At 38.4% G+C, this 17,137-nt stretch overlaps 2 protein-coding genes across 3 annotated transcripts in view; both read left to right on the forward strand.

Moving 5' to 3' along the window:
• Nucleotides 1–7,748, forward strand: part of ap1g1 (adaptor related protein complex 1 subunit gamma 1) — a 39,391-nt gene extending 31,643 nt beyond the window's left edge. Inside the window, exons 20-23 of one of the 2 annotated variants that reach the window (XM_057851925.1) lie at nucleotides 433–537; nucleotides 620–780; nucleotides 1,612–1,710; nucleotides 1,829–7,748. In XM_057851925.1, the coding sequence (XP_057707908.1) occupies nucleotides 433–537; nucleotides 620–780; nucleotides 1,612–1,710; nucleotides 1,829–1,930 (467 nt within the window). In that variant the 3' untranslated portion in view covers nucleotides 1,931–7,748. The remainder of the gene's footprint in view (nucleotides 1–432; nucleotides 538–619; nucleotides 781–1,611; nucleotides 1,711–1,828) is intronic. The other variant, XM_057852019.1, reaches the window with a different exon arrangement.
• Nucleotides 7,749–14,008: 6,260 nt separating this feature from the next.
• phlpp2 (PH domain and leucine rich repeat protein phosphatase 2) overlaps nucleotides 14,009–17,137 on the forward strand; it is a 75,689-nt gene continuing 72,560 nt past the window's right edge. Inside the window, exon 1 of the mRNA XM_057851793.1 lies at nucleotides 14,009–14,394. Coding sequence (XP_057707776.1) covers nucleotides 14,230–14,394 — 165 coding nt within the window. The 5' untranslated portion in view covers nucleotides 14,009–14,229. The remainder of the gene's footprint in view (nucleotides 14,395–17,137) is intronic.

The raw sequence follows: 17,137 nt of genomic DNA on the forward strand, positions 1-17,137 counted from the left end.
GGAGCAAGCCTCTTTTGATGATGCTCCTTCTCTTTGGGTGGGAACACTTATTTAATGCTGCCAAATTTCTCATATATTTACCACAAACATTTTTCCACTACTTCCTTGCCAAAATAATGTATTTCTGTATCGTTTGACCAAATCGATGCATAGAATAGAACAGATTTTTAAAAAACAACCAAGAGTTTGCTCATATTGGCATTACCATAAAACCAAGTGACAACATATCAACAACCATTTAATTCCAACAGTGGTAAGAGATTAACTGATAACATTTTTATGAAATAAAGAAAGGTGACATTATGGACTGCTGTACAGCCTATTAGACTTTTTGAAACTTTCTTGTCAACCAATGTGAGAAAAACCTATTTATAGACAGGTTGTCTTTGAGTACCCATTTCCTATTTGTTAATTTGCCCTTCACCTCCCAAGGCGGTCCAACCCCTGCTCCTGCTCCCTCTGTCCCCGCCTCCCAACCCCCTTTTCTTCTGGATGGCCTTTCCTCACAGCCCCTCTTTAATGACATTGCAGCTGCAGGTGAGACGCCTCTTCTCCCTTGGCCCTTCTCACCGCATTTTAGCTGGTCATTTACACCCCTGGCTCTAAATTGTTCCTTCAGGTATTCCCCCTATGACGGCCTACAACAAGAATGGCCTGAAAATCGACTTCACGTTTGAGAGAGCGAACCCCAACCCCAACGTCGCCGTCATCACCATCCACGCTTCTAACTCCACAGAAGCAGACATGACAGATTTTGTTTTTCAGGCTGCAGTACCAAAGGTAAAATGGATGCGATCACAATCACAACAAACCAGATAAGGACCCCTGACTGTAAAGATCGGACACCCTTGTTCGCCTCCTGTTTTTGTTTTCATTCAGGTGGCGCTCAGCGTCTTTTTCCATGTTTTTAGCGTGTAGTAGTTAAGGAAAGGGCTGCAACAATCGATTCGTTTGATACTCAACTAATTATTATAAGGTATTTTTGCAATTAGTCGACTAATCTGTTCAAATATAGATCTTTTTTTTTTTTTTTTTTTACTGTTATAGAAATCAGGGAATATTCACAGTTTTGAAAAAAGAAATGTAAAAGTTTGTTTCTTGATTCAAGAAAAAATATATTTTTAGTTACAATCTTCAAAGGTTAGCTCATATTTACTGTTTTCCCTTTCTAAAAAAAAAAATAAATAATTGTAACATTTGTAGAAAATATACATCAAATATTAACATTTTATTTAAATGTATATATTTTAAATTCAAATAAAAAAAAAACATAATCAAGAACAATTTCCACCCTTTCATACTCTTTATTTAAAAATAATGTATCTAAAATTTAATGAAAATGAAAAAAATGAACTGTTTTTGTTTTTAATTTAAATTTTATTATTTAATTTTAAAAAAAAAGTTAAAAATCATCCTTTAATAGTTCCCCTATTTTTCATTTAAAAATGCCCTTGACAGCAATAGACAGCCTATCCATTTGGATTGGGAGGGCAGTCAACAATGTATCTAAACAATTAATCAACTATCAAAAAAGATGTCAACTAATTTGATAATCGATTAGTTGTCGATTAATTGTGGCAGCCCAAGTTAAAATGTTGTTTGTTTTGTCAGACATTCCAGCTGCAGCTCCTGTCCCCCAGCAGTAATGTCGTCCAAGCGCTCAACCAGGGAACCGTCACACAGGTCATCAGAGTCCTCAACCCACAGAAAGTTAGTAGTTCTTCCCCAATCATTTCATTACTTTTTTTCCCCATCCCAAAAAGCTGCCATTCAAACAGGGGTGCGTAACTTTTTCCGACCTCATGAAAAACCGATGTTCCATTTTCAGCAACAACTGCGGATGAGGATCAAGCTGACGTACACCCACAAAGGCTCGCCTGTGCAAGACCTGGCCGAGGTCAATAACTTCCCCCCTCAATCGTGGCAGTGATGAGTTGCTTCATTTTGCTCCTAAAAGCCCCTCTGATGGGGACTATGAAATTATTTTTCTTTCGCCTTGCCCCCCTCCTCCTTTCTTCTTCCAACGGACTCCCCCTCAGTGACATCACTAAATACGCAACAGAGCGTCTTTAACGAAGGAAAACACAGTACAGATGAAGAGCCGTTTTTCAGCGAACTTTCTCATTTCTTTCACTATTGGTGCCATCCTCTTTTGTTAGCCATCCAAATAATTTTCCACCCCCACATGAATACTGTAGTTAATATAAAATGAACACACTTTGATAAAATTATATTTATGATTGCTCTGAGCCTTTTAAAGCCCAAATAATGCAAGATAATTCACTTTTGTGACTTTCCTCATCACATCTCAAGCAGAATTTGGGGATTTTGCATCTAACTCAGGCATGAAATCCATCTCAAAAGTTTCATTTCGTCGCTGTCGAACAGAACCGTTGCGTCTCTGAAATCATTGCTGGATAAAAAAAGGCCAACTTCCTTGAGTTCATGTTCAAGTTGGAATTAAAAATTAATATTTCCAAACAAGAAAAAAAAAAGTCTCATACTTTACAAACGAAAATTGTGCAATCATCCTATTCCACCAATCTTTATGATTGAGGGATGTAATATCTAAATTGATGAGTTGACTAAACGTAGCCCCTTAAATCAATAACAGAACATGCATAGACATTTGCAATTGTGGCCTACATGACCCAAATTTTCATGTCCACATACGTGGATGTCAGGGCTCAATTATATTATTTTTTATTATTAATATTTTTAATGAAGAACTAATATAATAAACTAATAAAGTGTTAATAAAAATGAAAATGAATAAAAACATATTGGTGTTATGGCACCCAATAACAATTTTTTTTTTTCCTTTTTAAATTTCACAGTATCTAACTCATTACCTGCAATTGACTTTAAAACACGTCCAGTTTGTTTTAATTGAGAATACTGACTGAATTCTCATCTTTCAGTGTCACTGACGGCGCTAGACATCCAATCTATTTTGACTGGGAGGGCTAACAAACTCTCACCTTAGAAACTTTCACTTCAAGTTGAACTCTTTACGTGCAATTGTGTTAAAGGAGTGCCCCAAATGTAAAATACATAAAAATATCAAAACATTTTTTGGACATACAAGGTTTCTGCCCGACAGCAGCAATTTTGAAACTTCAGCTTGCATCTTTCCTATGTTCCACAGGGAAAATATAGTAGTCTTAAAGGACCATTTATTGAAAGATAAAAGTTGTTATCCCCATGGCTCAAATTTAGTACCTAAGCTTAATGAGCCATTTTTGTTTTACCTGATTGAGCTTCTCACTTGGCACAAACTTATGTAAATGAAGCCTGTTTTGAATGTAGTTATATGCACTGAATGCTGTTCTCCCCCATTTCCTTTATTTGTTTCCATCGATGAGACGGTCAACACATCGGCACTATTTCTGTGAAAATATGTTTGATTTCTGCAGTAAATCGACTTGATTATTTATGCCTGATATCAAAGTGATGTGCCTTTCTGACTTAACGAAAGAAACGTTTTGCTATGAGTTGGTGTGTTAGCCTGTTCGTGTGCTTAAAAATGAGGGAAATGATCGTGACTGTTTAGAAATGGGATATTATCTTTCACCGGATTCTTTTTTTTTTTCTTACTTGTTACTATTTTTCAGATTTTTAGGTGCGGAAGTGTATGTAGTCTCACAAGAAAAAAACAAGTTCAGTATCTTGCTATAGCATAAATTTCACATTTTAAAGTCATATGTTTCATGTTATGAAACAAAACTCAACGATTCCTTCCTGTGCAGGTCACTGGTGTAGTCCTTTTTGTGTCTCATAAATACTTAAAAAGTGAAATGTAACATGCTCAAATTTGTAACATCACATTATAAAGGGAAATAAATCATTTTAGAACTTTATCATATCAAACGTATTACATTGGAACATCAAAATTACCACATTAGAATATTAAATTTAGGGTAAACTGGTAAGATTAACATGCAAAATTCTGCGTTTTAATGTTAATAACATTTCACCTTAAAATCTGAAACGTATCATATGATGGTATATGCATCATGTTACATGAATTAATCATTTTAAAATAAAACGCAAACGCGCAAATGTAAAACATCACGTAATAATGTAATTTATCCGATTAAAATTTGATCACATTGAATTCACCTAATATAAGAACATCTTATAATTTGATAAGTTTTATCATGATACGTTTTAATGTGTATCTTTTCACCTTCTAATGAACCATAATGGTTACACGTATCATGTTGCATGAAATTTATCGCTCAGTTTGGAACCATCTTGAAATGTTAACATGCGTAAATGTAAAACATCACGTTAAAACATGATCACATCAAATTTACTGCAAAAGAAAATCAAACTACATTCGGTCGTTAAACCTATGCTAAATTGATAAGTTTGACATAGTGAAACTTTTCACCTTAAAAACATGTGAAATTATAAAATTAACCACGTTGCAACCCGAAACCGAACATCCATATATGGAAAACATCATGTTATAACTTGATCACAAACTTACTGCGTTAGAACATTAAACTTACCATGTTAGAACTTTAAACTGAAGCTACTAACATTTTATCATGATGTGTTTTTTAAACTTAATCACCCTACAACATGAAATGTATCAATCATGTAATGTCATCCATATCATGTTTCGTGAAATTCATCACGTTAAAACAAGAACATTACCATGTTAATCCCTGAAATTTATCATGTAGTGTGATACTGAACTTTTTTTTCCTTCTGGTGTGACAGCACGATACAATAGTTAGGGCTTTGCCAGAACTCCACAATCATTCAAATTCTAGTAACAATTCATATCGTCCCATTCTAATGTTGCTTCGTTTCACGTTTGCCTGATAGATCCCAATCGAAGCAAATCTTTGGAAAATAATGGCAGCTAATAGATGTCACCTTTTTCATAGGTTGGTATTAAGTGTTGTCGTAAATTCTCATTATTATGATCCACTCTCCCGTCCCTGTCTTGGATGTGGATTTATTGATGAATTGCGTGAGGACTTTTTAGTGGCGCGATTGATATTGGCTCTGGTCTTCTCTGTCGGGGGAGGCGACCGTTGATACCTCACAATGTTCTCTCTTTTTACTAACTCGTTCGAGTGGCTGGCCTGCTTTTCTAGTCCCCGATCGCATCCGAGGGGCGCACGGCTGCATGAAAAAGCTGACGGCAATTTGTACGCGTGCGCCATTCTAAGTTAGCGACGAACCACGTTAGCGGCCCCACCATGCTTTGATATTCAATCACTATGCTTCACTAACTCCTGTGACCAAAATCGGAGAGACTATTAGCTTTGGAAATATTTTTCAGTTACGATATATGTATATGGAGGAAAATAATTTCACTTTTTTTTCTGTTGTTGACAAATGCTATATTAGCTTTTTTCTGTACATATTGAGGGCTTTTACAAATTTTTGGTCTCTTGTACTATCTTTCATCCTTTTTTTAGATACCATTTTCTAAACCAGTTCTCCACTATGTATATTGTCGAAATAGTCAACTGTAGTCAACATCAGGCTTCCCTGTATCACCACTCATTCATTGTAAAAGGTATACTATGAACTGCTACCTGTACATTGTATATAACTGTAAAACAAAGGCTGATCCACTTAAATAAAACCCCACATGAAGACTACAAAAGATTAGCTAGCACATGGAATTGTATGCATATATGTACAAAAGATTCTTAAACGGATGCATTTTGATTTCCTCAGATTCATGGGTGTGGATATGTCGCCTTTTTACTAAAATCACTGATGAGGATTGTCTTTATGGTTCGATTTTAGTGTAAGAATGATGAGCTGTACTACTGAGAAACTGCAATGCTGCACTAGAGAGCTCCTACGATGCGCGTTCCCGGTTCGGCTTGTGTGCGCACCACATTCTAAATCCTGTTCCCCTTCGCGACATCGATTTAAACCGTTAGCTGTTTGTGTTGATAGCAATACTTACTTGTAAACCCAACTCTGGCGTTGAATGTTGATGTTTCAGTGCCATTGACAGCGATAGACATTATGCCAGCCTTTCCTGGTCAGAATGGAATGGACGTCTGTCGCCGTCAATGGCAGCCAATGAGTTCATTAATTTAAAAAAATAATGTTTAACCTGTTAGAACAGTAAGATTGTTGACCTGTTTCAAGTGTTTAAAGTGGTGATTTGGCAACATTACTGTGTGGTCAATGTAAAACAGCTCATTTTTAAAGCAGCGGTGGCAGTCAATAAGTTAATACTTACGCATCCCAAGATTGTGTTCCTTCTTTTATATGGAAGTAATTCTGTGCCACTTTATATTTGAATTTCTAACCCATATTTTCAGAATAGGAATTCTAACAGTAAATTGAGTCGTGGAAAAAATAGTCGCAAAAAATTCTGTCACAACATCTGGGTGACCAGGGAGAAGCAATTGATCCCCGCTTAACATTCTCTGAAATCTTTCAAATCGTCATCCTCAAATAAGACATGGCTGAGCATACGTCTTTTGCAGCTGCTTCTTATACATCGTCTCATACCAGATGACGCCAGTAATATTCAATTTGTGTCACATGAGCACTGAAGCGAACAAAATCTTGATTGCTTAGACGTTTGGTAAAAATGAGACTGGGTTTGATTGCGTCTCCAGTATATCGAATTTGGCTGGCTGAGGTTTTTGCAGCTGAAAAATTCAGTATTACAGTTTCATTGCTGGAAAAAAATCTGTTAGAAATTCATATTCAAACTCCAGTGGCACAAATTTTCTTCCATACTTATATTCCATTTGAAAAGAAAGCTGTTTGAGCATTCAGTCAATATCCAACTTCTTAGCTCATTGGCTACTATAGACTGTGGTATTCTAGCTATTCAATGGTAGACAGTTAATAGCCATGTGACTAGTAAACTTAGTCCTCACTGTGGGGGAAAATTACACAAAACTGCACTGCACTAGCATTACTATGATCTCACTAGTAATTTTTTGCCAGTACTAGTGTGTTTTAGTATTGCTAGTCCCTACTACTAGTACTTGGACATGAAGTTAAATATTAAGAATATAAGAAATGCTCCAGCAGCTTTATTCAAATATCGACTGAACTAATGTGAGTCAATTACACGCCAGTCGCCACAAGGGGGAGCTGCACAAAAAGAGGATGGGAGTGGGAAGGAAAAAAAATCATTACAGATTTTTTCCCCCTCCATCTTCGTCGGTTTTTCCCCCCAACCCCTTGTTCATTCTTTGAAAATCCATGCAAATTGTACAAATGGAGACGTGAACCCAACTTAAGTGCTTTGAACACACTTGAAGGAAGACAATTTATCTGTGTGTGATCTAAATTTGAAACTGTGTGTGAGTGTGATGTTGTGTGATGTCTTTATTTACATGATTTCAGGCTGCAAAATTTCAGTTTATCAGCTGCATGTGAAAGCCGGTGTAAATAATGTCATTTCTACTCGACCCACTGGAGTTCTTATGAGTTTGTCCCACTCTGTCTTGGGTACCTGTGTGTACAATAGGACTTTGTTCAGTCGTGATTACAATAAGGTTTAAAGATGGTGATGAATGAAGCGCACCCTCGTTTTAATTTTTTGGTCATGCCCGTAAAAATCTGATTTCTTTGTGGCGAAATGAGTTTTCTTGTTTTGTTTCTTCCCCCATCAAGTTTGTCGCGTTGAACTGAACCCTATTGTCCGTGGCTCCAAGGTGAGTGTGACTGTCAGACTGAAAGTATGATATATGATTAAAGATGACAAGTTGTAAACTATTAAATGGGATATTTTTGATTTATGCTGTGTATTCTTGTTATTTGGGATGCAGAAAACGGTCAAGCAAATAAAAAGTGGAAATACTGTAAATCTAGCTAAGTTTGTTTTTCTTGGTGATGTCACACAGGATTGAAGCACCACTGAGATCATTTAAATGTCAAGATTTTGGATTGTGAGAAAAGACTGCATGGGCTGTTTCAGAAGTGGCAGTAAAACAGACCAAAGTCAAGACGGCAGGGTGAGAGACTAATTGCAAGCCATAGGATATGGTATGTTACCATATAATGGAGGCCTGTAAGAAATACCAATTAGGCAAACTGTATTCAGCACATTTAATCCTGATGTACTGTACCTTTGGATGTCCGGTGCCAGTGTGAAGTGGGACCTGCCAGTTGATTTGTTTGGCACAAAATAATTCCATTGTCACCCAAAGACAATTACAGGTGCATAAATCTAGTCTTGGTATGATATCGCTTGATGTCCAGATAATTTTCCTAATTTTAACAGATTTCAACAGCATCCAGATGGCAGAAATGCAATATTTTTTTGCCTAAATAAGCAGAACATCTTAGTTCTGCGGAAATCCTTGGCACCAACATCCCACAAGATGGTGTCAAACTACTACTAGTACTTTAGCCCAAAGAAAAGCGTCTTATTTTAAAATGGTTAATTTACACTCAGATACAAATATCAGCAAAGCAATACTTAGTGAGCAGCAGTAAAGACCAAGACGTCAAAAAAACCTGAGGAATGAATTTGCATTGGCTTTAGGGCTGAACGATGTTGGAAAAACTGACATTGCGACTTTTTGGGGGTTTGCGATATATTGCGATATTAAAACTAGAAAAATTTGGATACTTTGGTTGACTCACCATGACCACATTGTAATCATATAATAGTTTATTCCTGGCTAAGGGGTTTTAATTTGTGAATGATGAAGATTGCTTTATATAAAAGGCAAAGGTGGGTAGTAACGCGCTACATTTACTCCATTACATTTACTTGAGTAACTTTTTGAGAAAAATGTACTTTTTACTTGAATAGATTCGTGAAGAAGAAACACTACTCTTACTCCGCTACTTTGGGCTACACTAGATTTGTTACATTTTTAATCTTTATTCTACATATTGACTATTTTTGTCAGAGATGCTAACAGTAAGTCCCCCAGTTTCACCAATGAGATGTCGCAACAATAATCACATGACTCCATTATACCAATCAGACTGAAGCTTGCCTTCTTTCATTCCAGCCTGTTCAATCACGTCCTCTTTAAAGCGCCGTAAAAAATGTATTAACTGTATGTGCTGAGAAGAAAATACCTTATTTTTTTAAAAAATCAAACATTTACTTACAATGTTACTCATTACTGGAGGATTCTTTTCAGGATGACTACTTTTACTTGAGTAATGTTATTTTGAAGTAACGCTACTCTTACTTGAGTACAATGTTTGGCTACTCTAACCAGCTCTGATCCAGGAGGTCATTTCTCTGCACACTTGCTGCTTTTATCAAGCAAAAAAAAAGCGCATCCTGCGATAGGACTATTGCGTATGCGCATATTGCGATGGCGATCAAACGATATATTGTGCAGCCAGAGTTTTGACTCACTCACCTGCATTACCATTGACACCTGCTTACATCATGATTCAACTGGAAGCTGAGTCAGCCTTTCTGATCTTCTTGTTCTGCTGTGACATCACTGCTTCTCCCACCCAGACACTCAAAATGGAATCAGGTTCTATGTCACTCATTAGACGACGGCTAGTCACAAAACCAGCTCACGAGTACTCTGGTCTTTACAGTAATTACGCTGGGGGTTGTTTGGAACGAAAATTTCAGATCAATATTGTATATCATATCACAAATTAGCACAGTAATGCATGAGGAGTGAAATGAAGTTTATTGGATACATAAACAGTGTCAAATCAACCCCATAGTGTGTGACAACCATCCCTACAAAGATGTATTTGATAATAAATTACTTTAAATTAAAACAAAAAACAAGACTTGAAGCGATGTCAAATCCAACCCAAGATACTATCCTTCTAAAAAAATTAGCATATTGTGATAAAGTTCATTATTTTCTGTAATGTACTGACAAACATTAGACTTTCATATATTTTAGATTCATTACACACAACTGAAGTAGTTCTAGCCTTTTATTGTTTTAATATTGATGATTTTGGCAAAAAAAAAAAAAAAAAAGAAAAACCAAAAATCTCAAAAAATTAGCATATCATGAAAAGGTACTCTACAGAAGCAACTATTCTAATCATCTGAATCACTGAATTAACTCAAAATCCCTGCGAAAGATTCCTGAGGCTTTTAAAAACTCCCAGCCTGGTTCATTACTCAAAACCGCAATCGTGGGTAAGACTGCTGACCTGACTGCTGTCCAGAAGGCCATCATTGACACGCTCAACAAGAGGCTAAGACACAAAGAAATTTCTGAGTGAATAGGCTGTTCCCAGAGTGCTGTATCAAGGCACCTCAGTGGGAAGGAAAAAGTGTGGCAGGAAACGCTGCACAATAAGAAGAGGTGACCGCACCGTGAGAAAGATTGTGGAGAAAGGCCAATTCCAGACCTTGGGGGACCTGCAGAAACAGTGGACTGAGTCTGGAGTAGAAACATCCAGAGCCACCGTGCACATGGGTGTGCTGGAAATGGCAGAAGCGCCTGACCTGGGCTGCAGAGTAGCAGCACTGGACTGTTGCACAGTGGTCCAAAGTACTTTTTTCAGATGAAAGCAAATTTTGCATGTCATTCGGAAATCAAGGTGTCAGAGTTTGGAGGAAGACTGGGGAGAAGGAAATGCCAACATGCCTGAAGTCCAGTGTCAAGTACCCACAGTCAGTGATTGTCTGGGGTGCCATGTTAGCTGCTGGTGTTGGTCTACTGTGTTTTATCAAGGGCAGGGTCAATGCAGCTAGCTATCAGGAGATTTTGGAGCACTTCATGCTTCCATCTGCTGAAAAGCTTTATGGAGATGAAGATTTTATTTTTCAGCACGACCTGGCACCTGCTCACAGTGCCAAAACCACAGGTTTACTGACCATGGCATTACTGTGCTCAATTGGCCTGCCAACTCTCCTGACCCGAACCCCGTAGATAATCTGTGGGATATTGTGAAGAAGTTGAGAGACACCAGACCCAACACTGTGGATGAGCTTAAGGCTGCTATCGGAGCATCCTGGGCCTCCATAAAACCTCAGCAGTGCCACAGGCTGATTGCCGCCATGGCAAGCCGCATTGAAGCAGTCATTTCTGCAAAAGGATTCCCGACCAAGTATTGAGTGCATCGCTGATATAGTTAATTGAAGTTTGACTTTTTTTGTATTAAAAAACACTTTTTTGTATTGGTCGGATGAAATATGCAAATTTTTTTAGATAGGGATTTTTGTTTTTTCTGGACTTTTTTGCCAAAATCATCAATTTTAAAACAATAAAAGGCTTGAACTACTTCAGTTGTGTGTAATGAATCTAAAATATATGAAAGTCTAATGTTCATCAATACATTACAGAAAATAATGAACGTTATCACAATATGCTAATTTTTTAGAAGGACTAGTATTAAGCTTCACTGTAATAGATGAAGGCCTAATGTAAGAATTATTGATGGAAAGATATTTATGAAAGAGCAAAAATTGTAGCAACCAATCCCACGGACATTTACTGCTGTGAATTGCAAGATGAAAAATGTGTAGAAAGTGAGCAAAACACTTTCTGCTTACTTATAGGACAGCTAGTGAGTCAAAACTACAGGTAGGCATTTTGGTGGTATTAATATGAAACATGCCTATCAATGTTTCTGTTGCGCCACAGTAGTTGCATACCAATCAGCCTAATGTAGCATTATTAGTGATGAAAAGAGATACTATCATACTACCAGAACTTATGATGGTGTTACTACTAATGACAGAGTTGAAGAGCAGGCTGACATGTCCTGTTATCTAAAGTATGTAGTACAGTGGTACCTCTACTTACTAACGTCTCTACAAACACTATTTTCAGTTTACAACAGATTAAACGCGAAAATATTGCCTCTTGTTACAAAAGAAATTTCAGGTTACGAGAGGCAAAAATACGATATAATTCAATGATCCCTCGTTTTTCGCAGTTAATAGGGATGAGAATTCACTGCGACATGTGAAAAACTGCATAGAAAAGAAAAAAGATATATATTTTTTACTGGAACCATGTCCTATGGTCTGATGAGACGAAGATTAATTTGTTTGGTTCCAATGGTCTCAAGCATGTGTGGCGGCGACCAAGTGAGGAGTACAAAGATAAGTGCGTCATGCCTACAGTTAATGACCCCCCCCCTCCCACCTGTTCAATCTCGGCAGCAATGCTGACAGCACTCCTGTAACGAGTCACATGACATTTTGGAGGGAAAATGACAAGCAGTACTCAATTTGGACATTTAGGGATGTATGTAGTTCCCATGCAGTGTACTCACTTTTGTTGCCAGGGGTTTAGATATTAATGGCTATATTTTGAGTTATTTTTAGGGCAAAATAAATGAACTCTTATTATATAAGCTGCACACAGACTACTTTTCATTATGTCAAAGTGTTTTGTCTGTGTTGTCCCATGAAAAGATATACTTAAATATCTGCAGAAACGCGAAGGATGTACTCACTTATGTGATATACTGTATAACGGGCCGATGTCTGAGCCAAATGAGCACAAGGCTTCTCGTGTTTTTGTCTCACAAAGTTTTTAAGCCCACAGACAGTTCATTACATTACTAGCACATTAGAATATCGGTCTCCTCACATTTTTCAATGGCCGTCAGTTACAGCCATTGCCAGGCAATGAGGTAATTTTGGGCCATTTAAGGTCATTTACCTGTTGATGTTCAGTTACTTCCTGTTGATATTGGGGTATTTTATGGGTCACTTCCTGTTTATTTTGAGTTACAGAACAGGAAGTGACCTGAGAATCACCCAAATGTATGAATGTGTTATGGTCAGATGAAACCAAAATAGAACTTTTTGGTAGGCACACAGGTTCTCCTGTTTGGCGGAGAAAGAATACTGAATTGCATCCGAAGAACACCATACCCACTGTGAAGCATGGGGATGGAAGCATCATGCTTTGGGGCTGTTTTTCTGCAAAGGGACCAGGACAACTGATCTGTGTAAAGGAAAGAATGAATGGGGCCATGTATCGAGAGATTTTCAGTGAAAATCTCCTTCCATCAGCAAGGGCATTGAAGATGAGACGTGGCTGGGTCTTTCAGCATGACAATGATCCCAAACACACATCCAGGACAACAAAGGAGTGGCTTCGTAAGAAGCATTTCAAGGTCCTGGAGTGGCCTAGCCTGTCTCCAGATATCAACCCCATAGAAAATCTGTGGAGGGAGTTGAAAGTCCGTGTTGCCCAACGACAGGCCCAAAACATGACTGCTCTAGAGGAGATCTGCATGGAGGAATGGGCCAAAATACCAGCAACAGTGTGTGAAAAGCTTGTGAAGAGTTACAGAAAATATTTGGCCTCCGTTATTGCCAACAAAGGATACATAACAAAGTATTGAGATGAACTTTTGATATTTACCAAATACTTATTTTCCACTGATTTGCAAATAAATTATTTAAAAATAAAACAATGTGATTTTCTGTTTTTTTCCACATTCTGTCTCTCATGGTTGAGGTTTACCCATGTTGACAATTACAGGCCTCTAATATTTTCAAGTAGGAGAATTTGCACGATTAGTGGTTGACTAAATACTTACTGTATTTGCCCCACTGTAACTGAGACACTATTATGGTGGAAGATTTTGGTAGCAATTTGTTGGTTCCTTTTTGATTTTTTTCTACATTGACACCTTTTTAAAACGTTATCTCGATTCTTGGCAGGAGCATATCGATAACCTTTTCGGATACAAAGTATCACGATACATCACCATTTCGATATTTTGTCACACCCCTAGTTTCTGTTGTCTCGATGGTTGTAGACTACAAAAACCAATAGATATTTACTATTTTTTTCCCATTAAACCCAAAATTTTAAACAAAAAACGAAAAAAAAAATTTGTTTAACTTTTTAGTCTTTGTTTTTATGTTCAAAAACAAGCCTCGGAATGATGAAAAACGAGGCGTGATTGAGGTTAGGTTTGGGCGTGACAAATAATCGAGGTGTGGTTGAGGTTAGGTGACGAATAGTTTTGGGTATAGACCACGCCTTAGGTGTGACGTCATGTATGCAACGCCCATTTAACCACGGCTCCGTCTTTCAAGCAGCCGACAGACCCTTCTCTCTTTCCTGAATAATAAACAGCCAGAGCCCGCCCATGTCATGTTTATTGATCCTGGCGGCGGAGGCCCTCCCGCGGGCGGGCAGGCAGGCAGGCAGCAGTCGACTCCGGGAGGCTCACTGACTATGGCGCTCCAGCTCCTTGTGCGCCTCCCCGTGGGAATCCACCGACAGCCGCCTCCTGTCGACCTCGTCACCGCGACACTCGAACCCTAGCGGTCTCCGCGGAGAGCAAGCACCCATGGCGATGGAGGACCAGCCTGACAGCCCCGTGACCGACAAGAGAGGCAACAGCGGGGCTTGCATCGACAGGCAGCCGGACGCGGTGCTCCACCAAGCCGGGCTCTTCCACGTCGGAAGTCGCGGTGCCGCCGCCGCCACAACAGCCGGGATACGAGTGCTAAAGGCAGGTGATATTTGCAACCTTCTTTGGTTGTGCACTTGGCTGATTGTTTAAACGTGTCCACCGTTGCAAGGCTGCTTCTTACATGACAGGGCAAAGTGCATGGGGATGCTCGTAATATTATGTAACGCGCTCTCATCTCTACCCACGACATGAGGAGAAGAATGATGATTATGGTGATTGATCGTTCCCGTCGAGCCCGGCAGGAATTGCGGGCACAAGCATCTCACGCTCATTTAAAGGTGGAATAGCAACGCACAGGCCACTTTATAAGGGTCTCTTCTCTATTGTGATGCCACTAAAATAAATAAATAATAATTAATCAAGATCAGTTAGAGAGCTTACAGCGTGTCTGTAGGGAAGTAACCAAAATATTAGGGACACCTTACATTGTGATGCAGTGCAGTGCACTGCCCACACTAATAAATAGGTTTCTGATGTTAAACCCTAGTCAAAATTCGGCTGTTTTTTTATGTTGAAATTTTTACTCTTGTTGTAGGTGTTCCTAATTTTGTGGGCAGTGACATCATCCAATGAATGATATCATTAAAGGGTACCACGGCTAGAAAGATATGTAGTTCTTTTAAGATAAATGTTAGTACGAGTTATAATAATTTGATATTAAAACCCCTCTTAATGTTTTCATTTTAATAAAATTTGTAAAATTATTCTAACTAGTAGGTCGCCATTGTTGACGTCGCACGGCGGTCACGTCACATGGCCATGATGCTGGACTTCCACACTGTCACTCTTTAACTACATTAACCATAAGCGGAGTTTATGAGGGGGCCAGGGGGGGCCAGGCCCCCCCGGTGGCTCATTAACGTCATCAGTTCTGTTCCTCCAATTTGCAACCGAGTGGAACATTAATGAGAAGGACAGCAAAAGCAAAATGAACAGGAAAAACGGGATGAGACGAGTAGCGTTCATGTGTCAAGTGCATTAGTGACAGCACTCCCCTGCTTTAGTGACGAGAGCAGGAGAGTGTTTTAAGTCAAAAACTGTTTGCAGATCTTCACGGCAAACTATTATGTGATCCAACTTATTCCAATATTATTATGGAGATAGTTAACATCCAGAGCTTTTGTGTGCTTTACATATGATTAGGGTATACAGTGAAACACAGCAGTTTGATTATTTTTGCTGATAGCCCGGGGCCGTGCATCACAACACACGAAAACTTTTGCCCCTACTGAGACGTCTTACCTTTTTTTTGTCACGTAAAATCAGATGTCCAGATTGTTGATCATCCTGCTGGTTGCTTCCCGGTGAATAAGTGACACGGAAAATGAAGAAATGTATTAAACTTTGTTTGGTTGCTGGCTATTCGTATCATTTTGTACATTGAGATCTAAGAGGCAGAGAAATGCGAATGGACACAGGCGTTCAGATTCGTAGCTTGGACTGCGCCGTTTATTGGCATAAGCTTTGGCAACTCCTTCACAAAAAACATAGGTATCAAATAGTGAAAATGCAACAAAAATAATTAGAGCTGGGAATCTTTGGGCACCTAACGATTCGATTACGATTACGATTCAGAGGCTCCGATTCGATTATAAAACGATTATTGATGCACCCCACTCCTTTTTTTGTTTTGTTTTGTTTTGTTTTGTACATTAGTTCCAAAATTGTTCAAAAATCCTCTCAGGCTAAACCAAACTACTATTTCAGTATCAAGGTAACATATAGCAGTAAACAAATATACAAAAATAACAGTAAATAAAAAACTCCAGTCCCCATTCTATATCAGCAGCTTTAAACCACTTTCAATTAATTTAATGTTGTGAATCAACCGTTACCAAAGTTGTTAAAATTGCTCCTGTTATTCCATAATTTCTCTTTTGTCTACTTTCAACATGTAAAAGTTTTAAAACTATTTTAAAGATAGATTCAAGTCAATATTTTACCGATTTAGGAGTATTTTAGATAAAAAGTTAATTAGGTTCGCTTGGAAGGTTAGCAACAACAGCCTTGCAGGGAAGTGTACTGCTTTAAGATGGCGGCCGTTACTAACGCCCGCATCTAGTTTTTTGTAGATGTGCTGGTAACGATACCGAAGCTATAATGCATCTAGTCCTGTATAAATGATATCTACCGTAACATAATGTGGCTTGTAGCAGCTTTTCGGCAGCAGTCAGGTATGTTGTTTTTTTTTTTTTTTTTATCTCGTGGCATGAGTTGAGCTAGAGCCGTGAGTTGAGCATTGGCGTTACCCGAGGGGCCGGGTAATGAGAAGCATGATGTTTAGCTACTCTCGCTCCGTCCCTAATTGCGTACCGAAGACCGCGCGGCGCGCTGAGTGTGTCGTACTTCTGCTTTACTTGGCATATTTCAATAATCGGAATTTGGATGTTTGTGAATCGTTCTCGAATCTTCCACGGCCGAATCGCGAATAATCTAAGAATCGGAAATTTTGCACACCTCTAAAAATAATATACCGCTCAAAAAAATAATGTTCACAAAAAGAAAAGTGATTCAATCTTTATTAATGAGGCCCTATTCTCACACAGTTAAACAACAATGCAAAGAGAACTGGCATTCACCAATTCACCATCAAAATAGATATGCAAAATACACACACAAAAAAAATACAAAAACTTTGGCCAAACTCTATTTAAAAATTTTAGCAACTCGTTTAGCTCAACAAATACACTGGATTGCAATATTTAGTCGCAATATACAAACTATGATGCTGCGAGCCATAATCAGGAGTCTTGTTTGTTGTGAAGACAACACTCAAATGAAC

This window comes from Corythoichthys intestinalis, chromosome 1, assembly GCF_030265065.1.
Source record: "Corythoichthys intestinalis isolate RoL2023-P3 chromosome 1, ASM3026506v1, whole genome shotgun sequence".
NCBI lineage: Eukaryota > Metazoa > Chordata > Actinopteri > Syngnathiformes > Syngnathidae > Corythoichthys > Corythoichthys intestinalis.